We start from the raw sequence: 22,836 nt of genomic DNA, 5'->3' as shown, positions 1-22,836 counted from the left end.
TCAAAAATAGTGTTATTAATTCTGGTGTCTCCGAAGCACGGAAAAAAAAAAGAAAAAGAAAAAAAAGAAAAAGAAACCCCCCTCCCCACATTTCAGCCCCAAGTCCAAGGCCAAGGGGCTACCCCAGCAGGCAGTGCAGGCCGAGGGGCCAAGTCAGTCCTGGCCATGGGCTTGAAGCAGGACCAGCCCATGGGTTTGGCTCTTAGGGCCCAGCTGGGAGGCTGCCTGCCTCAGTTTGGGGAGCCCAGGCCCTGAATTAGGATGAGAGATCAGGGGCCAAGGTCAGAGGTCTGGGATACTCAGTTCTGGTGCTCTGGCTAAGGCAGCCAGAGGTCAGGGTTCACATGTGGGAGCCAAAGCCACTCAGTTCTGTGGTCCAGCAGAAAGGGCCAAAGGCTGGGGGTCCAAGTTTCTGAATCCTGGGCTGGGACCCAGAGGGCACCAGGCCACTCAGTACTGGTGCTCCAGCAGGGGCTGGGCAGCTGGGCTCTCACGCTCTTCAGCGGGGGCAGGCCAGTCGCCCAGGGCCCCAGTGGGCGTGCCACTCTCAGGAGCACTGCTGTCCAAGCACGGAATATCCTGCACTGCTCTGGGGGGCGAGGCATCGGTGCTGATGTCCGGACTGAGGCTGAGGTCTAGGGGCACCTGAGGGAGGGGAGATAGGTTGGTAGGAGAGCAGACCTGAGCTGCCCAGGACCCGACCTTCCCATAAGAACCGTACCTGAGATTTGGGGGTGCTTCCTTTAGGGCTCCCTGAGGCTGGCTCCCCCTCGGATCCCCCTAGCCCCTTCCGACCCCCCAGGCTCCACTTCCCACTGGGACCCTCAGAACTAAGGAGGCCAGGGCCAGGGGGCCTTGAGGGCCTGGGACCCTCAGTGGGGGCAGGAGAAGCGGGGGATGGTCCAGGGAGCCGAGGGGGTGGCCACTGCAGCAGAGGAGGGGGGCGCCCATCACCAGAGCCACTCAGGGAGGGCCTCGGGCCCCAGGCAGGGCCTGGTGGGAGGGGCTGGTCACCACCGCCTGTGGGAGACAGATAAGAGGGCAGAGACTTCAGTCGGCTAGGCTGCCCTCTCCACTCAGCGGTTCAGCGCGGCCCTGCCTGCTCACCTGCTGTGTTCTCAGGTGTGGGGTGTGCCAAGGGGGGGTTATTGCTGAGGGAGGTCAAGCCTCCGCCTCCACCACAGTCCGAGTCATCCACGTTCCCGCCGCTGTTGCAGCCGGCACCACAGCCCTTATGAAGCCTGGGGGATGGGAGGCGGACAAGAGGTTGGTAGGGGGTGGGAGATACAAAGACCTCACAAGCACAAGTCCCCAACCCAAGACAGGTCACCTACCATATCAGAACCCAGAGTCCTATTTCTAAAAGGTTTTTGCCATCTGCTTCACAGGGCTTTTTTTTTTTTCCCCTTAAGGCCGTACTGCGTGGCATGTGGGATCTTAATTCCCTGACCAGGGATCGAACCCGCACCGCCTGCAGCGGAAGCACAGAGTCTTAACCACCGAACCACCAGGGAAGTCCCTACAGGGCTTTTAAGGGAGGGCTTATCGGGGACTCCCCTGATGGTCCAGTAGTAAAGATTCCACCTTACAACGCAGGGGACACGGGTTCGATCCCTGGTCAGGGAACTAAGATCCCACATGCCGCAGGGCGACTAAGCCCATGTGCCACAACTACTGAGCTCGCGCGCCTCAACTAGAGCCCGAGTGCCGCAAACTACAGAGCCCATGGGCCCCGGAGCCTGCACGTCACAACTAGAGAAGAAAAACCCGCTCGCCACAACTAGAGAGAAGCCCACACACTGCAACAAAAGATCCCGCATTCCTCAACGAAGATCGCACGTGCCACAACTAAGACCCGACACAGCCAAAGACAAATAAAATAAATAAATAAACCTTAAAAAAAAAAAAAGGGAAGCATCATCAATGGTGCTTCAGGCTAAAAGCCACATTCAGCTCTGGCTGAGGGGGCGGGGTGTGCGGTTGGGTCAGCTCGGGGAAGGGGTCAGCTCGGGGAAGGGGTCAGCTCTCGGGGCTCAATCCTGGCTCCAGCACTTCCTCAGTCAGACCCCAGAGAGAGCCGCTTCCTCTCTCCGAGCCCCGGCTTCCTGCCCCGTGACCCCGGCCTTGCGGGCTAGAGGCGGGGGGTCGGAGCTCACCTCTCCCAGCTGCGCAGAAGCCAGCGGGCGATGGCGCTCAGGCTGATGGGGCCGCCCCACAATGCCCGCAGCTGGGGGTGGCTGCCGGCCAGCGAGGTGGTGAGGGGCGACACGTAGATGGGGTAGCCCAGCGGCTGGTCGCAGGAGGAGTTGATCATGTTGCGGAGCGCCTGCTTGGCGTTCTGGATGCTGCCTCGCTCGGGGTTGCGGTTGCGCAGGAACACCAGCTCCTGCTGCTGCCCAGCCCACAGACCGCGCACGCACTCGCGGTTCACCTGCGGAGGCCACACGCGGGGGTCAGGAGGCCGCGCCAGGAAGGGGGCCGGGTCGGGCGAGCGGCCGTCCCCACCTTGATGACACGGAAGCTGAGGTGGCGCCGGTTGAGCATGATGATCTTGTACTCGTCGGAGGCGTCGTCCAAGACGTGCCGCAGCGCCAAGAGCGAGGGCGTGTTGCTGAGGATGGCGCTGCGCCAGGCCGGGTCGCCTTCGTGTGAGATGACCAGCCGCTCCTCGTTGGCTGCGATGGCATCATACAGAGCGGCCGGCTCCTCATACTCATCTGGGGACGTGAAGTGGTCCTGCGGGGAGGACGGAGGGCTGAGGCCGGCGGCCCCTGGCCTGGGCAGAGACCTCGCCCCACCCTGCCTGGGCACACCTCTCCCTACCTGGTGAAGCTTGAGGGCCATGCGAACCCCAGGTGCCACCACGCGGTGAAGCAGGTCCATGTCGGCAAAGACCCACTCGTCGCGCGGGGAGGTGATACGGAAGTCCCCCTTAAACAGGGCGTGCAGGCCGTAGAGGAAGGGCTCCAGGCTGGGGAAGAGGAGCGGGGGAGGTGAATGCACAGGGGGCTCCTGGCTTCCTGAGCTCTGCCTCTATGTGCAGTGGTCAGAGCGGAGTCGGCTCTTTATGCTGGGCCTTGGTTTCGCCATCTTGACGAGGTCAACCTCTGCCCATGTCCCTCACAGGGCGGTGAGGAGCAGGCGAAGTCACCATGGATAAAAGAGCCACTGAAGGAAGGACTGATGCGGCCCCTGGGGGCTGAGGCCAGAGGCCCAGAGCTCTTCATGGAGGTAGAGGAGGGGAGAGCGACAGGCCCGGCTGGACTTGCGGGCACTCACCTGGCCGACATGCTGTGCGAAGCTGTCCCCAGGGCCCGGCGGCCCAGCACACACAGGCCAAAACACAGCGTGACCAGCGGCGAGTTCCAATCCTGGTCCACAGGCTGCGGCACAAGGACCCCCGTCCCCAGAGCCCAGCTCAGACCTGGGACAGGGAACCTGGGGTGGGGGCTGGGGCCCAGGCCAAGGGAGGCTGAGGGTGAGAAGAACCTGCATGGGGAGGGGGGAGGCCGAGGGGAGAAGGCAGCCCCAGGGTAGCGGTGGCCGGACCTGGCCGCGCCGAGAAGCGCAGTACTGGATCCACTCCAGGTGCACGGCGCAGAAGGAGGGCAGCGAGAGGCCAGAGAGGCGAAGGTCGTAGTCCTCATCCACGCTCAGTGAGAAGGTGGGGTCTGAGTCAGCATAGCCAGGTGCCCGCACAGGACGCAGGGCTGTCGCGATGCCCTCGTGGCTCAGCCAGGCGTCCAGCTTTGGCGAGCGGCTCACATAGTAGATGATGCTCTGGGAGGAGAGGGCTGGGGTCAGTGCCTGGGGGAGCGCCCTTGCCCCGGCCACTGAAGGAGACAGCGTCAGGGTGAAGAGGCTTCTCCGCGGGAATTCCCTGGCGGTCCAGTGATTAGGGCTCCATGCTTTCTCTGCCAAAGCCAGGGGTTCGATCTCGGGTCAGGGAATCAGGACCCCAGAAGGCATGCGGAGTGGCCAAAAAAAAAAAGAGGTTTCTCCCTTAGACTGAGCTGAAGTCAGCTTCCCGGGACGCCCATCCTGTGTCCCATCTCAGCTCCCTGAAGACCCACAGGCAAGTCTGTTGCCCTTCTCTCGGCCAGGGAGGGGGAAGGGGAAAGCTGACAGAAAGCAGTCCTCCTCACGGAGCATCCCCTGGAGGGTGGTGCACTGTGGCAAGTGCTCGGACGCTTGCCCTTCCCTCCTGCCCTGTTTGTAAGGGGAACTGAGGCCCAGACAGACGACAGACTTGCCCGCAATTACACAGCAGGGCAGGGTGAGCTGGCCAGCACCACAATACCACGATGCTGCGGCATCCAGACCTCAGAGGCCCCGGAAGGTCAGCCTAAGGTCGTGGGGCTGCCTGCAGGCCAGTGGGGCCTAAGTGCCCCTAGGTCTTGGGCCCCTTGAGGCAGCTTAAGTGTGACGGCCATAGGGCTTCCCCTCAGAAAAAAGCCAGAGGCACGGCATCTGTGCCCAAAGTCCGGGGCTCCTGGACCCTTTAAGAGATTCTGCTGGCTTCTAAGCAGGGGTTTGGGCAAATGCAGAGGAGCTCTTGGAAGCAGGCAGCTGACACAGCCAGCATGGATGGGCAGTGTGAGGCCGGCAGCTGGCAGCCAGTGAGGTTACTGGGATTCTGTGTGCTGCCCTGGGATGGAGCCAACGGGATGGGCTTCTGCCTGGGGAAAGGGTGGGAAGTCCAGAGCTGGGGAGGCTGGCGCAGCTGGCCATGAACAGAGGGCACCTAGGCAGTACGGGAGTCCAGCAGGGTGGCTCTGGTAGGACATGGAAAGGCTAAGAGCCTGGGCAAAACAGCCACAGTACAAGCCAGGAAGAGCCAAGGGCCTCAGATAGCTCCCTGGGTGGTGACGGTGGGGACACCTGGAGGCCATGGCTATAGGTGGAGCCTCACCAGTTCGGTTCCCAGCATACAGCAGCTTGCCTGGTAGCTGGGAGCCTGGCCCCAGCATTGCCTCGGCTGTGGCAGGTGAGTGGGCAGTCTGGGGAAGGCTGGGTGGCCCCCTTACCAAGAGGAAGGGGCACCAGGAGCCTAACGGGGTGAATGGGGGCAGGAGGGCTGTGGGGCAGCTTGGGCTCCAGGCAGACTGGCTCCAGACTGACCTTCTTGCTCAGAGGGCATCTCCGCAGCCCCCAAGAAGAACCAGAAAAAAAAACTTTGGGGACTGGGGGAGGAGCTGGCCTGGCACACAGAAGTGCTCCATTCACTTGCACAACCACGTGGTGTTCTACGGAACCAGCAATCCTGGGGCCCAGCCCTGAGGGTGGTTCTCAGGAGTAACAGCGCCCGCCTGCAAGCATTTGCTGGCAGCTCAGTGGCTCTGCTCCGTGTCTCACGTGGGGCAGCTCACTGAATCCTCATAAGCATCACGACTGCGGCACCTTTTCTGCCTTCATCCCACCTAACTGCAAGGATGGGTCTGTGAGCCTCAGTTTTCTCAACTGTGAAAGGGACCTGTTACACTGACCTTGCCTCTTCCAAGAGTTACTAAAAGAATCAAACAGGGGCTTCCCTGGTGGCGCAGCAGTTGGGAGTCCGCCTGCTGATGCAGGGGACACGGGTTCGTGCCCTGGCCCGGGAAGATCCCACATGCTGCGGAGCAGCTGGGCCCGTGAGCCATGGCCGCTGAGCCTGCGCGTCCGGAGCCTGTGCTCCGCAACGGGAGAGGCCACAACAGTGAGAGGCCCGCGTACCGCAAAAAAAAAAAAAAAAGAATCAAACAGCAGAATGAACGTGCCTGGGCTTGGAAATGCTAAGAGTACCCCAAGGCTTGGCTGCAGGTGGATGTGAGGGCCAGTGTCTCCGTGGCCACAGGAGTTGCACTGAATCTCTCACGCAACTGCACTCAGTGACTTCCACGGAGGACAAGGGGTAGGAGGTGCCAAGGGGGGCTAAATCGGCACAGGAAGGCTCCGCCTGGTCTGCCAAGCCCAGGGCTGGATGGGACACATCCCTGAACTGCCCCAGGCCCGTGGGGCTGCCCTGCACACCTGCCTCCCCCCAGGCCCCGCCTCAGCAGCCCCCATTCATCCTTCCAAACTTCAGCCCACACTCCATCCTGGGCAGAGCCTTCCCTGGGTCCTCCAGGCGCCTCCACACGGCCGTGATTCTGCCCAGCCTTTGAGGCAGCTGCGGCAAGTCGCCTTCCCCTCAAGAAGCTGGACAGGGGCGGCGCTCATCTCAGCCTGCTAGCCGGGGGCCTGGCTGGGGTCTGCTGCACCGCCACGAGAAGCCTACACTGGCCGAGAGGGAGGAAGTGGGGAGACCTGGGCAGGAGCACCTCTCAGGAGACGGGGAGAGGAAGGTGTACAGGACCGTAACCCCTGGGTGACCTGCGGCTGGGAATGCCTTTTTCTGGACCACAGCCTCTTTCTTGGTGACGATAAGAATGGGGCAGGCTCACAAGCCCTTCCCTAGGAGTGGACAGGTGGAAACATCCACAGCAGAGAAAGTGCAGTTTCTCTGACAAGCGACACAGATGGGGTGCCCACTGGCAGTGAAGGACAGCTAGGGGATGCACAGGACTGCCCTAGAGAGAACCTCAGGTGGGCAGGCTCACCTGGACTCCAACAGGCCACCCCGTCTGGGCCCACGACAAGCCCCAGGGAAGATGCTAAGAGAGCGTGAGGGGACCTATGAGCCCCTACTCACCCCACTCCTGTAGCGCCCTCATCATCCCTGCCACCTCACAGAACTGCGAGAATCCCCACTTCTCAAGGGGGTTGACAGGCACAGCAAAGAAGGCGATAGTTTAAGCTTCCCAGAACCCAATCCACGGCTGCCTTCGGACCCCACACCGTGCCTCACCAACCCCCTGCCACATCACCATAGGCCTCGAGACCCTCAGGCCTGGCTTGGCGTGCCCAGGCTGAGACAGCGAGGACCAGGCCTGGCTTGGCGTGCCCAGGCTGAGACAGCGAGGACCAGGCCTGGGCTAAGCCTAGCTCTGGCACTTTCTCCTGATTCTAGGGCCTCAGGCAAGTCGCTGTCCGCACCTGAGGCAGCGGGACCTCTCCTGGAGGGTGTGGCGGGCTCCACGCAGCCCAGGAGAGGTGCCTGGCAGAGCCCAGCCCTCAGTGAGCACCGCTGCTTGGCGGCTGCTCCTACGACTGTCGTTCCCGCCACCGCTGCTCCTGTTATCGTCACTCTGTACTGGGGGGGCGTGGGGCGGGGCTGGTGGTCTTGAAGGCTGGCATCAGCAATGCCCCTCCCAGAGAGAGGATCTGTGCACGTGCTGCCCACCGGCCCCCAGGACTCACCGCCCCACGTGAGCCTCCTGGAGGAGGGTGACAGGGGGCCCGCCGCCCCGGGCTCCCCACCGTCAGAGAGTCACATGGGCCTCTGAGGCCCGCTGTCCCACACTGACACTTTGGAGGCTGATTAAACTCTCTGAGGCCTCTGCTTCCCCCAGGGATCCAGAAGATGGCCTTCGGGATGCTCCTGGCCAGTGGGCAGTCACCGGCGGGGACCCGCCCCCCAGCCACCTGCCCCCGTACCCTGACGTAGTAGGTGATGAGGATCTTGCGGAGGTCGAAGACCTGCAGCATGGAGGCAGCGTTGTTGTCGCTGATGCTGTAGCCCTCCAGCACGTACTTGCTGGCCGTCACTTCCCAGGCCAGCCAGCGCTGCCCGAAGGCGGCATTGAAGGACAGGACCCTCGGCAGGTGGCCAGGCTCGCAGCAGCAGCAGCCCTCATCCTCCTCCACGCCCTCTGTGATGGCCTCCACCTCACGCTGCTGGCAGTACGTACCTGCGGGGAAGGGGGGGCTCCAGTCAGGGGGCCACAGTGACACCCCAGCCTACCTCCTCCCCAGACAGTGCCCAGGCACCTCCCCGAGATGCGACGCAAGTAACCATTATTAAGTGAACCGATTAACAAACAAGCCCCTTTCTCCTCCTGACTCCCAGTGGCCGCGATGGGTGGAACTGGGGCGTTGAGCGTTGGGGGGAGGGGACAGGGTCCGGTCCCTCATCTATAGACGCAAAGACTGAAGCTCAGGCTCGTGTTGCTCCCGAGCTGTGCCTAGAGCCCCTGTGCATCTGTGAGCCCCTCTGAAGCTGGCATCTTCCAGGCACAGCTTCCTGAGGGCAAGGAGCCGGCTCACTCACCAGGGCTTACGTGTGGCCCCCCACCTGGTCCTGGCCTGAGACCGCAGAGCAGGCCAGCGGAAGCTCCAGGTCCGAGCTTTCATCAGAGCAGCCTGGTCGCTACAGACCTGCCACAGTCAGGGCAGGGACGGGGCTGGGCCGGAGAGAGCCTGCCACCTCACTGCTCGGACTAGGAAACCCAGGCCCGGCGGGGAGAGCCCCTTGCTCAAGGGCCCCAGCAAACCGGAGCAGAGCAGGGCTAGAGTCCAGCCCCGACACGCTGTCAAACTCGGCCCCGCGACTCACCCCGGAACTCGAGGCCACGCAGCTGGAAGGTGACGAGGCCATTGCCCACCTCGATGAGGTGCACCAGGGCGTTGAGGTAGTCGGAGGCCAGAACAAAGCAGTCGCCGGGGCCGTAGTTGCCCCAGCGGCCCAGCACCAGGTCCCCACACAGCGTGTGCTGCAGCGAGCGAGTCAAGTGCTCGTAGAAGATCGAGTTGAGGTTGTTGTCATCAGCTCCTGGAACCCAGAATGGACGGACAGATGGACACCGTGACACGTGAGCAAGGCTCCCTCCAGGAAGGCCCCGCCCGAAAGCCCCCGATGGCGGGTACACACCAGGGTTCCGGTCCAGCTGCGTGACCAGGCGGGTGTTGGAATGATCCACACGTTTAGTGCTGTTCAGAGAGAGCGACACCACGGGTGGCCGAGAGGGCAACGCTGCCCAGGGCTAACGACTGCTGCCGCCAGCCCCAAGCACCTCCCCCCCGAACCCGCACCCCTGCACCCCGAGGCAGATGCCATGACAGCCCCGTGACAGAGGGGGAGGCTGAGGCTCAGGGACATGAGGGGACTCACCCGGGACCACACAGCCAGGAAGCAGGGTGTGAGCCTGAGGCCTCGGCCTGGCTCGAGTTTTGCCTCGTTTGGGTCAGCCACCTCGCCAAAGCCCACGGCACCCCACCCAGCCTGGGCTCCAAACTCCTTCCTGTCTCCCAGCAACCTGCCCCCCGGTGCAGCCATCCCGCTCCCCTGTCAAGTCCCTCTCAGGGACGCCCCCGGCACTCGCTTCTGTGGCCCACGAGACTCACTTGTAGTCGCGCTCCCAGAACTTGAGGGGCCGCGCGTAGGACATGATGAAAACGGCGCTACCCAGCAGGGGGTTGAGCGGCGTGGAGAAGAGCGCGGAGAGCAGGGCCTGAACGAACAGCATGGCCGAGTCTGGGCACGAGTCAAGGAGGTGGCAGGCACGCAGGACCCTCCCCGGCCTCCCTCACTAGCCCCCCACCCCGTGCCAACCCGCCTGGCGGCCCCCAGCCCCATCCAGGCCACGGTCCTCCCTGCACATCCGCGCCCAGGCAGCAGGCGGCAGGCTGGGTACGTGGCACGGCGAATGGCTGGGCAAAAGCGTGGAAAGCCGAGCCCCACGTGATCTGCCAGGGCGCGATGTAGGTCAGCACAAAACGCAGCTTGTACAGCAGGTCCCACAGCTGCAGGGTTGGAAGGGGGGAAGGTAAAAGATACGCAGATCACTCACAGAGAGGGGGGGGTCCACCAAGTACCCACTCAGAGCCTTGGGGCTACGCCACTTGCTGCCTACATGGGAGTCAAGCTCAAGATCACTCCCAGCTCTTACACTCTGGACCTGCCTCGAAGCCCCCGATACCATCAGCAGCTCCAGACAAAGCAACCAAGGGGGCGTTAGCCATTTAATTCATAGAACCACTCCGGGAGCCCCCTACTGCTGTCCCATTTCTCAGATGGGAAAACTGAGATTCGAGAAGGTAGAGCAGACTTGCTCAGGCCACGCCACTCTCAGCGATGAGGCCGGGCCTCAACTGTGGTACCAAGAGTTAAGAGCCAGTCACAGGCCCTGCCCTCAGAGGGGGACACAGTCTGGATCGCCACCATCCTGGGCCAGGCCAGAAACCAGACTAGAACGCCCACATGAGTGAGCTGAAAGCTCAGGCCTGCGCTGGGGTCGCCCTGCAGGCACCACTGCAGACTCCAGCACAGAGCCGGGGAACGGTCCTTTTCAAATCCCAGCTGACCACCAATGCTCCAGGAGACCTGAGGCAAATCACTTACCCACTTTAAACCTCAGCATGCTCGCTGCCCCGCCAGGAGCCGCTGCGAAGGCCCCCAGTGTGGCTAACATGGGCTGGGGAAGGTCTCCCGCACTGAGGCACGAGAGGCCTGCTCCCGCTGCACAGCCTGGAGTCTTGCTGCACAGTCTCACCTTGCTGCAGAGCAGGGACATGAGGAAGTAGTCGAGCAGGAAGCCCTGGGAGAGGCGCGGGTAGTCGAAGTGGAACAGCAGGACAGTGAAGGCCAGGGTCAGGTACTGCTGGGGTGGGCAGCAGAAAGCTGAGCGCAGCAGCTTCAGCCCAGCCACGGTCATCAGCAGCGCCCGGCAGCTGTGGGCGAGGGGTGGGCGTTAGGCACTGGGCGGAGACTCGGCACGGTGGGTGTGGGTGCCCATCCCTTGCTGGCCCTGGCCTGGGCTCTGCTGGGCAGGCCCCTGCTCTTCTGGGCCGGTGCCTCTTCATCTCTGCTCTCTAAAGAGGTCACCCCCTTCAGACACACTGGAGAGACACATCTGCTCTTGAAGAGGCAGCTGCTTCACCGGAAAGGGTGTCAGGAGCTGGGGGCCTACTTAAGCTTGCTGGGCAACTGAGGCAGGTGTCCTTCCCTCTCTGGGCCTCAGTTTCCCCCTGTGTCACACGGAGATGTAGACAGTGGGATGGCAGGGGGCTGGCGGTCCTCACTAGAGACAGAACTTGTCCGGGTGGCTGACGACCGTGTGGGCGTCCACTGTGAGGGCGTTGAGCACCACAGCAGGGTAGATGAGGTACTTCTCCACACACTGCAGGCTGGCGTACAGCTTCTCAAACCACATCACCTGGGCAGCACCTGCAACGGAAGGTGGAAAGGTGGGACTGCTGTCTAGCACCGGGTCCTCCGCATTCCCCTCCAACCACGGGGCAGGATAGGTGTGCTCTCCAAAGGAACCTGGACAGACGGCACACCCCAGGACGTGGGGATGTGGCATTCTGGGTCCCTAAAGACTCTGAGCGGTTGCGGGGCAGGTGGTTGATCTCTGGCAGCCCAGATGAGGGCAATGAGGCCGATGAGGCCCAGGTCGGGTGTGTTGGGGGCTCAGGGCAGGTGCTCTGCCCAGTCGGCTGTCTGTGAAATAAAGGCTAATGACGACACCCCAGGTGCCCACCGGAGCCAGGGCGGGCAGGGTGAGGCCCAAGTGCACAGTGATCCTCAGCCTCAGGGCCCTTCTGAAGGGGCCCCTGCCACTCGAGCTGACTTCAGCCACATGGAGATGCTGGCCCAGTGGGCAAAATCCTTCATTGTCTATGAAAACAAAGGCACGTGAACCTTTGCATAACAAATCCAGATGTTTATGGCCTTCCCTGTCGGTCCAGTGGGTAAGACTCTGCGCTCCCAATGCAGGGGGCCCAGGTTTGATCCCTGGTCGGGTAACTAGATCCCACATGCATGCCGCAACTAAGAGTCTGCATGCTGCAACTAAAGATCCCACAAGCCGCAATGAAGATCCCGTGTGCCGCAACTAAGACCCGGAGCAGCCAAAATAATATGCAAATAAATATTAAAGAAAAAAAAAAAGAGTAAACAAATCCAGGTGTTTAAATATAGGCTCAGGGGTGTTTGTGTTGCAGAATCCAAATAAAAACGCATGCCAGGCTGATGTAGTGCGTTGGTAGCCAGCTTGTAATTCTCGACAACGTGTCCCTTTAAGGTCCTGGAGTTCTACTTCTCCCATCTCCTCAGAGACTGCGAGGCAGGTAGGAAAAGGGCAAAGCAGGCAGGGTGAAAGTGAGGCATGGGCTGATGCGGGCGCAGGAGCGGGTACAGAGGGCAGTGAAGGGGCCGCAGGGCCAGTGCCAGAGCGGACGGGGAGGCGTGGGCAGAGGCTGCCCCCTGCTGGCACTCTGAGCTGCGAGGCCTGTGCTACCATCAGGCTGCAGGTCCACTTGGAAATCAGGGCAGGAGGGGTGGAGGGGTCCCAGCCCGGGGCGGGGGGCACTCACCGCGCACTTCATACTGGCTGTACTCCAGCGGCTTCAGCACGGGCTGTGACAGGCAGAACCAGGGCAGCTGTTTGCGGAGTTGCGGCAGCAGGTAATGGGTGAAGAAGCCCACGGCCCCAGCCAGCGCATACAACACAAAACCCAGCACGGACTGCAAGAGGGAGAGGCGGAAGGCTCAGCCAAGGGAACCAGGCCACAGGGCCACGGAGCCACCTGGTGCAGGTCAGCCAGGGGCAGAGAAGGACGTGAGGCCACGGCTGCCCAGGCCCTCAGGGGCGGAAACTGAGGTGGGGGAGGGGGAGGGGTGGCCTGCGGCACACGAACCTTCAGGGCAATGAAGACGGTGCTGGCGCTGATGGCAAAGGTGAGCACAGCAATCACCACACACATCACCAGGTCAGAGTGCAGGACCTCGCGCTGCAGGGTCAGGAAACACCAGCTTGGGTGTCCCCGCCACCCAGTGGCTGACCACACCCCCGCACCCCAAGACTAGACCCTGACACTGTCGGTCCTCACCACTGACTGACGCATCTTGTCTGGCAGTGGGTCTGGGGGCTCGGCGCGGGCCGTCTCCAAGCTCCGCTCCTCCAGCTCAGGGAAGAGCCTGCTCCGGATCAGAGACCTGGGGGGCATGAGAAGAGTCAGGGGCCTGGGTCTGGGGAGGCTGCCCCTCCTCCCACAGACACCCCCCCCCAACCCCTGCCATGTCAGGTGGTGACAGGCACATGCACAGACACACACGCACAGACGCACGCAAACACGTATACACGTGCGCACACGGACAGGTACATGCGGGCACCCACCAGAGCACGGTGGGGTCACTGCTCTGCCGGCTTAGGTGGTAGGACAGCGCCACCAGGAGGCCACAGAAGACAGAGAAAAGGACGGGGACGTGCTGTTCTGGCCAAGGAGTCTGGGAAGAGAACCCATGCTGGTCAGAGGGGATGAGGATAAGCGTGGTGGCGGAGGGCGGTCCCCCAACCGTGGGAGAAGCCACTGCTGAGCCCAGTTCACAGCCCTGTCCCAACAACGCCCTGGGCTCCAGTATGCCCGCCACCAACCCCCTGGGCTTCCCTACCTTGATGGCTCCGAGGCAAAAGCCGTAGAGCAGGGCAGCAGCCAGCAAGCTGCGCGAGAGGCTGAAGACCGCAGTGAGGGGGCTGGTGGCGGCTGCGAGGTGAGCGACAGCCTTTAGTAAAGCCCAGCTCCCACCTGCCGGCCGCCCACCCCACTGCCCCCCGCTGCCCCTCAACTCCCCCAGACCCCGTCCCCAGCCCACTGTTCTCGGCTCCCCCCAGCCCGGAGAGGCCTTCGGAACCCCTGGCATTCTTGGGTTTAAACCACTTGCCTGCGGAGGAGTCAGGAGGGGAGGGGAGGGGAGGGGAAGAGATGGGCTCTCAGAATCCACCATGTCGCCGCGGGAGAAGGCTCAGTGAGCGGCCAGAGCCGCAGCCACAATCCACAGCCCCTCCTGGGCCCCGCACGGCCCCCACACCCCCGAGCCACCCATGGGCCCCATACCTGTGCCCCCAAAGCCGTGCATATCTATCTGCTCCAGCAGGTACATGAGACAGGTGTTCACCTGCGGCAGGAGGCCCAGGAGGAAGACGAACGGGAAGCACAAGGTGAACACTGGCGGGGAGGGGAAGCGGAGGCCCGGTCAGCCTGCAGGCTGCCCCTCGGCCCACCCCTGGGGCCTCGCTCCCTGGGCAACCTCAACCCTGCCCGGCCTTACCAGTGGCTACATCACGGGCGCAGAAGAAGAAGGAGGCGGAGAAGAGCGTGAGGCCGTAGAGGGAGACGGGCGGGAAAGGCTGAGCTGAGGCCAGGGCGTCCAGCAGCCAGATGAGCAGACAGCAGATGCAGAAGTAGACAGGCCGGCTGTACGCGATCACCCAGTTGTGGCCCTGGGGAGGGGGGCCTGTGAGGAGCCAGGCCTCCCCCACTGAACACCCTACTTGTACGTGCACACACGCACGCTCATGTGTCCCGTGCCTGGCCCTGGGTCCAAGATAGAAAGCTTGGCATGCTGGGGGCAGAAGGACCAAGGAGCTAGGGGTGATGGGGGTGGTTGAGGGAGCCCTGCCTCTCCCCCACCCGACCCCCTCCCCACCTGGTCTCAGTCCCGCCCAGGACCCAGGCCTGAGCCTGGCGGGGAAAGGTGCTGCTCTGCTGGTACTCACGTGCATGGGGGATGCTGCGTCAGGCTGGACACTCTGGAAGAGACAAGAGCGACACTGGTGATGAGAGCCAGCGCCCACGGGAGGGTCAGAGGCCCCAGGATCTGTTTGATTCCACTTCTGGGCCCTTATGAATGACCAGGGCAGGCCCCTGAACCGTCCTGAGCTTCAGTTCTCTCATTTGTAGGATGGGGGGTGGCTACAGGGGATCTGAAGCATCTTAACTGCTTTCGAGCGGGTTTCGAGCTCAACCCGCTCAAGAGGGGTCCTGGGAAGGGGGGTGCATCTGGGAAGAGATGGCAGGGAAGAGACCCAGGAAGCCAGGCCTGACCTTCAGCAGGGAATACTGGCAGGAGGCGATGACCAGGCAGAACTGGAAGACCCAGATGTCGGTGAAGAAGCCCTTGAGCAAAAGCAGGTAGCCCAGGAAGGCGACGAGGCTGCTCAGACCGACACCGAGAATGTTCTCCACCAGCCCCCGAGTCCTGGAGAGACAGCAGGGTCAGAGCACACCCACCTCCTCACCTGCTGGTGGAGCATGGGGTTAGGGGATGGGGGAAACAGGAGCCAGCCACAGAGGCCCATGTCCAGGCCGGTGTCCACGCCAGCCGCCATCCTGAGTATGTGAAGCTATGCCCTCTCAGGGCCAGGGCCAGGCGGCACCCGCTCCAGGAAGCCACTCCACTGCTACCCCGCAGCCCGATCCCAGTCTTTGCCCCCTCCAGACCCTGAGGCCTCAGGTGCCGCCACTCTGGCATCTGCCCATCTCCGGCTCCCACTCGCTATGCTACGCACACAGACGATGCCCCCCAAACACCGGTCACAGCGCCGGGAGAAACCCAGAACACAGGGAGCCGGGACAGGTTCCAGGCCCAAACCATCCACCCCGACAACAAATGCCATCTGATCTCTCTCGCTTTCTGGGCCTCAGTTTCCTCCCGAAAACACGGAAAGCTAAGACAGATGGTTCGTTAGCTCTTTCAGGGTACAGGATTCAATTTACTTGACACTCACCCAGAAGCAAATAAAAAACGACACATTGAACAGGAACAACGTCTCCAGCAAAGCTCTGGGAGAGGAGCGACCAGAGCACCACCCCCCCGGCCGCCCCTCTGCACCCAGAAGCACCTGAAGAAACCCCACTGCAGACTCCAGCTCTCCACACACCCTCAGCGACCCCAGCAGGTAGGTTCTCTGTTGCCATGACAGCCTCCACACGTTCAGAGTCTGGAAGGCCAGGGGCCAGGGACGATCAAGGACTGGGGGATGAGGGGGTGGGTGCTCACCGGTCCAGCAGGGCCAGCAGGGCGAGCCGCTCGTAGCGCACAGAGGTCCAGCGGCCGGGAAGAAGCCAGTACTTGTAGCTGTGCTGGGCCCGGGGCGGCGCCTCCTCCATCAGTGTCTGCTCCTGGGATTCGTGCAGGGAGTCCTGGTCCAGCAGGTCAAACTGCGGTCCCCATGGCCGCGGCCATCAGCCCCGCACCCCCCGCCCCCGTGGTCCACTGCCACCCCCCAGCACACACTGGCTGGTCACCACAGGAAGTCCCCACCATGCAGCAGCCCCGCGGCCTGCCCTGACCCTCCATCCAAGGGCCTACTCCTTCCTACAGCTTCCCAGGACGGGGCTCAGTGGCCGTGGGGGCTTCCAGGGCTGCTGGACGCCAGGATTACTAGCTCCTGCGTCTGTCTTCCCCACTCAGGCAGCATCTCCCGTCTCTTCCTGGGCTCAGAGAAATCCACCTTATCCTTCAGGAGCCAGCACAAACACTACCCTCCTCCCAGACAGAGCCCTCAGGGTCACTCAGACCCCCTACCCTGGAGCACACGGAGCGCCAGCCCTGAGGACGGGCCTCGGTGCCGGTGCCAGCACTGCGAGGCCCTGGACCAACTACTTAACCTCTTTGGGCTTCTCGTGTCTTTAATTCAACAAGTGTTTACGGGATACAACTACGAGCCTGTCCCTGTGCTGGGCTCTGGAGAGCCCAGCAGCAGGGCCCCTGCCTCTGGTGGAGACCCTCGGCTGTGGAAGGATAACACTGCTATGCCACGTGACCGTCAGGAGAATAATCGCGTCAGGAAGGGGCACGTGGGGCTTCTGGGCGCTGCCCGTGCCTCTCTGTGGCCCTGGGTGTGTGGGTGCTACTTTCACGACTGTCGTTTAACTCTGAGTCTGTGTCTCATACATCCCTAGTACTTCTGTTATTCCCTGGCCAACCACATCAGTTATTGCCCCCGTCAGGACGCTTTCAGGAACGAAAGGTGGCGCTCTTGCTAGCTCTGCTGAGACGGACAAGCTCGAACAGCATGCCTCAAGACACCCCACGTCAGGCGCCCAGCACAGGAGGCAGCACTGCCACTGCCAGGCGAGCTCAACCGCCCCTTCTGCAAGTGCCACTGCTAGCACCCACCGTCCCCACTAACTGTGGGCCCCTCCAGGGCAAACAAAACTATTCCAGGCATGTACGTTGAACGAGTAAATAAATAAGCGACTCCTTGAGCCATTCAGGTCCAGGACCTGTGCACCCTGTGCTGGCCATCAAAGGTCAAGACAGCTATCTCAGGGCCCCTGGAGCCCTCACTCAGGGTGACCTGTCCCTCCTGGTGCCTGGGTGGATGCTTGGTTGTCTGTACCCCACCCCCTGCAACTCCTTCCCCGATGCTGGCTCCTCACCTCTGGGATCTCCAGGGGCACTCGGCGCACCTGCATGCCCTGCAGGACCACGGGCCGCGGCTGTAGCAGGTTCAAGCCACCTGTCGCCTCTGGGACATCAGCCGAGTGGAAGCTGGAGGAATGCGAGTGGCGGTCCCTGTGGGAACAGCGGCCGTGAGGGTCGGGGCTGTGGGTGAGGCTGGGACTGGAATGGGGTCGAGGCCAAGGCCAGGCCATGACTGGGGGCCCAAGGGAGCTGCTCCAATACCCAGGAGCGCAGGGGTGTCCAGAGGAGTCAGGTGGCAGAAGTGCCTCCCTCCCAGGTCCTGGAAGACCCTGGAAGCCTCCTGCTTCGAAGTGCTGAGGAACCAGAGACCTCAGGGATCCCTGCAGGTCCACCCTTCACCGCCGCCCACCCTCCTCTCCTCCTAGGGGTCTGAGCTGCCCCTGCCCAGCCCAAAGAAGGAAGACAGAAAATTCCCCAGAAATGGCAGCCCATTGGCTGCTGGGTCGGGAGAGCCCAAGCTTGGAGACTCACCAGGCACCATTGGCTGCCTGCTCCCCCTGCTGCCCTACAGGGTTCTCGTAGCCGCCTCCAGCCAGGCCAAAGGTGTAGGAACGCCGCACGCCTGGGGCACAAGTGTGGGACACGGCAGCCTGTCAGGGACAGGAGCACCGAGGCCCAACCCACGTGGGCACCAGGGCCATCAAGTGAGGAAAACCCTCTGCTGGGTTCCCCTGGATGGCAGCCCAGCCCCTGGGCACCAAGAGCACAGCTGCTGGGACCACGACCCTCAGCGGAAGAGAAAGAGGCTTGGCCACGGACCGGGGGAGGGGCTCACCGCTCTCGTCATAGAAGTAGTGCACAGCACCCTCGGAAGTGTCGTCAAAGGTGCAGGCCTCGTGCACGTTGGCGCCGGCCCGAGTGAGCAGCAGCGAGGAGGCGAAGTGCAGGGCAGAGGGCAGCGTCAGCGCCCGGGAATGGGAGGCAGCCCGGCCCCGTTGAGCTTCCTGCAGGCTGCTGGGGAGGGGTCGGCTCATGGTCAGCACCCCTTAGAGCCAGCCGGCCCCCACTCCCGTCCAAGCAGCCGGCAGGTGCTCACCTGGGCGGCGAGCCCATGAGCGAGGCGGGGGGGGTAGGGTTGCTGCCGGCATTGTGACGCCTCCGGATGGCCTGTGCCCGCCTCACGCTGCTTGAGCGGTCCCGCTTGCCAGTCTCCTCGGCAGCTGACCAGAGAGAGAGGCCCCCCGAGCATAAGTGACAGAGGCTTGGACAGAGCCTGAGGGAGGGTTGGGGGAGGGGGGGAGACAGATGCCCCTGCATGGATGGAGCTAAAGGTCAGGCCTAGTCCAACCGCATCCCGCCTCTGTGGCCCAGCCAGGTCACCTAACCACGCGGGCCTCAGTTTCCACATGCAGAAACAAGGACATGATCTGCTCTGCCCCACTGGCGACCCGGGAGGATGAGCGTGGCTCCTCAGAGTCCTCAAAGAGCAGAGGCCCAGGTGCTACCTGCAGGACCTGGAGCCAGGTGCCTGAGGTCTCTGCCTCGATCTCCTCACCACTCCAGCCTTGCTCATCTGAGGCGCCCGGCAGCCAACGTCACTAGGTCGCTGCGTCCTTGTCCATCTGCTGCCTGAGACAGAGGCTGACCAGGTCCACTCCAGCTGCCCCTGGCCCAAACCCACGTCCCTACCGAGCTCGCCTCCCCCCAGCTCTGGAGCCGGCACTCACCTCCCCCCACAGCACCATCCTCCTGCAGCTCCCCCCGCCAGCCAGGCTGGTTGGCCGCAGGTCCCCGGCGGGCCTCGGCGGGCAGCACAGCGGGCTCACCGGCTGCCAGCTCCACCCCCGCCTGGACCTCCAGCTCAGCCTTGGAGCCAGCCAGGGGGCCCCTCAGGCCATCACCCCCTGCCCCGTCCATGCTCAGCACGCGGGCGTGCGTTTTGGCGCTGGCGGTACTAGGCGTCCGCTGGGTTCCATAGGGCCGCTTGGGAGGCACAGCCGTCCCCTCCTCAGCCCCGTGGGGGGCCCGTCGTTTCCGGGGCCCCCCCGCCGCACCCCGAGAACTCTCAGGGGAATAGCAGGAAGTGGACGAGGAGCTGTCGCTGCTGTAGCGGCGCTGGGACCGGAGGCTGGAGGCCGGGCTCAGTTCACTGCCCTCGCTGGTGTCATCGTCCTCGAAGAAGCCCCCGCCTTCCAGCAGCGGCCGCCGAGGGGCACGGCCAGCGGGGGAGTGTCTTCTCACAGGTGGCCGCCGTTTGCTAGGCCGCAGCAGGGCCAAGTCCTTGGGCCGTACAACGAGGAGCGGCTCAGCCGGGCCCGGAGGCGTCCCTGCTCCTACGACTGTGTCAAAGGAACGCAGTGTGTCATCTGACGGGACCCCAGCATCTGGTGAAGCGGGCAGCTCTGCCTCCGAGGGTGGGTCTGTGTCGCTGCCCTCGGGGGCTTGCCCACCGGGGGGGCTGTCCAGGTGGGTCGAGTTGGTCTTCTCGCTCTTGAAGCTGCTCAACGTTTCCCTGTCAGTGCCACTGAAGCAGGAATCTGAGGAGCCGGCTTTCTGGGGTGTGGGCTCACCCGAGCCCCGCCGGTCCAGGGGCTGGTAGCCGCTCGCTCCGCGGCGGTGTTCCCGTCGACTGCTGGTCCTCACCAGGGCCCGGTCGGGCCGGGTCAGCGTCAGGAAGCTCTTGCTCAGCTCCTGGCTGAGGCTCCCCTTCAGCAGGGGGCTCATGGGAGTGTCAGCCACGCTGCTCCCACTCCAGGGGGCGCCATCTCCAGCCAGGGGAGAACGTTCTGAGGAGTCCGTGCTGGGGAGAGATGGGTCTGGGGCAGCCCCTGGAGGCGTCTGGGGGAGGTCTCCAACTATCAGAACACAAGAAGACAGAAGACGACAGAATGGCATTCTACAAAAGGGACCGGTGGCTGAAGGGGTCCTATGGCCCCACTTTCTGAGAACCCAGTGGGGCAAGACACTGAGGAGATCCAATCTGAGAGAACACAGAGAGCCCAGGGAAGTAAAAGTTGGGGTGGCTCAAAGACAAGACAGCTAGTCTTCTCCCCAGGCTCTCGCCAACATGCCCACTCACTCAGCTTCTCCTGTGAGCTTAGCTTCAGCATCTCTCGATCGGCAGAGGTCATGATCACGTTGTTGCTGCCCTGCTCCCGCACCAGCTCCTTGATGTCTGCAACCACAGCCCCAGAGGCGTCAGCAGGACCTCAAGGCCTCCACGCGCCATCCCCTACTCCACACCACCACCTTCAGCTCTGAACAGCAGCCACCTACCTCTGAGGGGCCCAGAGTCCTCCATCCGGGGCAGCAACTCCTGAGCAATAGAAAAAAAAGTACGAAGGAGCAAACAGGGCAAAAAGTAGGTTCAGGACATACCCATGTTGGGGACAGGCTCTCAGGAGAGGAGTGGGGAAGGGAGAGGGCCAGGACCACTCACCGAGACCTGGTTGAAGCCAAACACGGAATGCTGAGAACTACAGCGTACGGGGGGTGTGGAACTCACTTTTCGAAATACTGTCATTTCCACTCCAGGATCCCTAGCAGTGGAAAAGAACAGTAGCTTTCAGCTAACCCTCCCTCTTCATATAGTACTTCTCCCAACATCCCCATCGCTCTACTCTCCACAAAGATCCCCCTGATGAATCCAGGGCCAACCATAGAACGTTCAACCGTTCTTGGACCCAATGTTCCCTAAGCCCCTTCTCCATCCTCCAGCGCTCAGGCCCAGGCACCAAGGACCCTCCATTTCCAACACAGGCCCTGCCTCGCCCCACCTGGGCAGACTGCCGTCCCCCTGGGCAGGCTCTTCCTCTGGCTCCCCCATGGTAGAGCTGCGCTTCTCCACAATCTCGCCCTGGTCGAACATAGCATGCAGCCGATAGTTCACAGTCTTGATGGCAGCGAAGATGACAGCCACCACAAGGCAGTACACACCAGCCACCATCAAGCTGGGGGGCAGGACCTGGAGGTGGCAGCAAGTCAGGTCCCTCTTCACACAGCCCTGCCCCCGTGGGGTGGACCTAACGCCACAGTCAAAGCTAGGATTCACAAATTCACAACAGGACTTCATCGCCCCTGCACACAACTAGTAAGAAAGCCCTGCCGGAGGGCCCTGTCTTCTAACTGGAAAGAAACGAAGTGAGGGTCTCAAGGTCACCCAGGCCAGAAAATTTTGGCCTCTCCTCCACACACTCCAAACTCTGCACTGAGTCCTCTTCCTACATCCTAGTGCCTAAGCCACAGCCCAGAATCCCTGCCAGGTTGCACCCCTCCGTGACATCTGCCCTCCCTTTCCCCGGCGGGAGTTACAGGTGGCGGCAGCGTCTCACCATGTACAGCAAGAAAGGAAAGGTGAGCAGGAAGATCCAGACATAGAGGTGGAAGCAGTTGGAGAAGGTGCTCTGGTGCGGGTCGAAGAACCAACCGCCGGTGAGCGAAGCCCACACCCCCTGGCGCAGGATCTGCAATACCTGCGACCCCATGGCCCCGCCGCTGCTGCGCGCGCCCTCCTCCCGGGACCCTCATGGGGGCGGCCCCCGGCCCATGCCCCGCGTGGCGCCCGAGGGCCCCGGGGCCCGGCCTCGCGCTCACGCCATGACCTCCCCCAGCGGAGAAGAGAGGTCGGTGGGGCTAGGGTGCGAGCAGGGGGCGGGGCCGGCCCGGGCAGTCAGCGGTGCGAGACCCAGGCGCGGGGGTGGAGACGCATCAGAGGCGGGGTCCGGGCCCCCACCCCCGGCCCAGATCTGCTCCCAAGGGCCGGGCCGGCAGGCAGGCGCAGGGCAAGGGCCGGGCACCCGTCGGCGGCATCCAGAGGTGGGCGTGGGGTGGATGCTCTGGGGGTGCAGGCGACGGCTCCCTCGGTTCCGGCCCGGGGAAAGCCCTGGTACCCTGAGGTCCACTTCCGGGGTCACAGGTCACTCGTTTTGGGCTCCGCGCTCGCCCCGCTTCTGCGGGAGCCGGCCCAAGGGGGAGGCCGGAAAAAGGAGCCGCGAGCCGCCAACCTGCAGTGGCGCATGCGCCCAACGAGCCCAGTTGGGACCCGGAAAAGGAAAACCTGGCGGCTTGAATGCGCAAGCGCAGGGAAGTGGTGGAGCGCTAAGAAGCGGGAGAGTGCTTTGGGCGTGCGCAAAGTTCAGGTCTAAGGGAAGGGACGGTCCGAAAGGCAGAAGCGCTTGGGCGCATGCGCACACCTAAACGTTGCCAATCTAGCGGAGACCACTGGGCGGAACCCAAGGGATAGTTGAGGGGCCATCGAGTAACGGCGGAGTTAACTGGCGCAAAATTCTCCCACTGAGTTACAAGAGGCGGGGTAGAGGATGGAGGCGCGGATCTCCCTTGGCTAAAGCGACAGTTCTCTACGAGAGCACGCCCCTCTAGGTCCGCCCTTTTTAGCGATGGACCTGAAACCTCACGTGCTACCTCTACTTCCAGGTCAGAGCTCAGACTTAAGATTGTAGAGAGCGATCCTCCAAGAACAGGCAGGAATAGTCGAAGTAGGATAGCGTCGTTTTTCTTAAAGTGACAGGCTCAAGGCAATTGGGGTCAATCCAGCAGTTACAAGGGCGGTTTAGTTATTCTGAATCCAATCACTGAGCGAATTTCTTGACCGCAGTTTCAGGTTTCCGCCCCTTCATGGGGAAGAGGCATGAATAAGTGGATTGTTTCCCAGGTGAGGGAAAGAGGAGAGCCTTAGACAACTCGTTCCAAGAGCTCGAGGTGCAGCCAGTTCCGTCCTCCTTGTCTTACGCACCCCCATCCCACTAGCTCTGCAAAGCTGAGCTTCAGGCCCCAGTTTCACATACGAAGAGAATGAGGCGTAGAGA

General features: G+C 62.6%; 2 protein-coding genes across 5 annotated transcripts in view; one reads left to right on the top strand and one right to left on the bottom strand.

Moving 5' to 3' along the window:
- PCNX3 (pecanex 3) lies at nucleotides 1-22,041 on the bottom strand. Of its 4 annotated transcripts, none has more exons than XM_060019248.1 (35): nucleotides 21,343-22,041; nucleotides 20,788-20,975; nucleotides 20,451-20,550; nucleotides 20,288-20,327; nucleotides 20,091-20,186; nucleotides 18,739-19,866; nucleotides 18,108-18,231; nucleotides 17,847-18,025; nucleotides 17,543-17,633; nucleotides 17,026-17,161; nucleotides 15,641-15,801; nucleotides 14,686-14,839; nucleotides 14,358-14,390; nucleotides 13,910-14,081; nucleotides 13,696-13,806; nucleotides 13,253-13,344; nucleotides 12,978-13,087; nucleotides 12,691-12,796; nucleotides 12,499-12,591; nucleotides 12,175-12,325; nucleotides 10,879-11,023; nucleotides 10,350-10,527; nucleotides 9,492-9,600; nucleotides 9,202-9,331; nucleotides 8,729-8,787; nucleotides 8,414-8,629; nucleotides 7,516-7,769; nucleotides 3,550-3,780; nucleotides 3,280-3,383; nucleotides 2,824-2,971; nucleotides 2,506-2,736; nucleotides 2,157-2,431; nucleotides 1,108-1,241; nucleotides 722-1,020; nucleotides 1-645 (listed from the first exon to the last, which is right to left on the bottom strand). In XM_060019248.1, the coding sequence occupies exons 1-35, from the start codon at nucleotides 21,493-21,495 to the stop codon at nucleotides 451-453; spliced, it is 6,126 nt and encodes a 2,041-aa protein (XP_059875231.1). In that variant the 5' UTR covers nucleotides 21,496-22,041; the 3' UTR covers nucleotides 1-450. The 4 variants fall into 4 exon arrangements, with proteins under 4 accessions (XP_059875231.1, XP_059875233.1, XP_059875232.1 ...); XM_060019250.1 differs by having other exon boundaries at nucleotides 15,641-15,762; XM_060019249.1 differs by having other exon boundaries at nucleotides 17,847-18,022.
- The window catches only part of MAP3K11 (mitogen-activated protein kinase kinase kinase 11), a 17,208-nt gene continuing 15,774 nt past the window's right edge, over nucleotides 21,403-22,836 (top strand). The window contains exon 1 of the mRNA XM_060019252.1: nucleotides 21,403-21,442. The gene's annotated coding sequence lies outside the window, so the exon portion shown is untranslated. The remainder of the gene's footprint in view (nucleotides 21,443-22,836) is intronic.

This window comes from Delphinus delphis, chromosome 8 (assembly GCF_949987515.2).
Source record: "Delphinus delphis chromosome 8, mDelDel1.2, whole genome shotgun sequence".
NCBI classification, from domain to species: Eukaryota; Metazoa; Chordata; class Mammalia; order Artiodactyla; family Delphinidae; genus Delphinus; species Delphinus delphis.
Note: the sequence above shows the minus strand (reverse complement) of the source record. Positions and strands in the feature narration are given on the sequence as shown.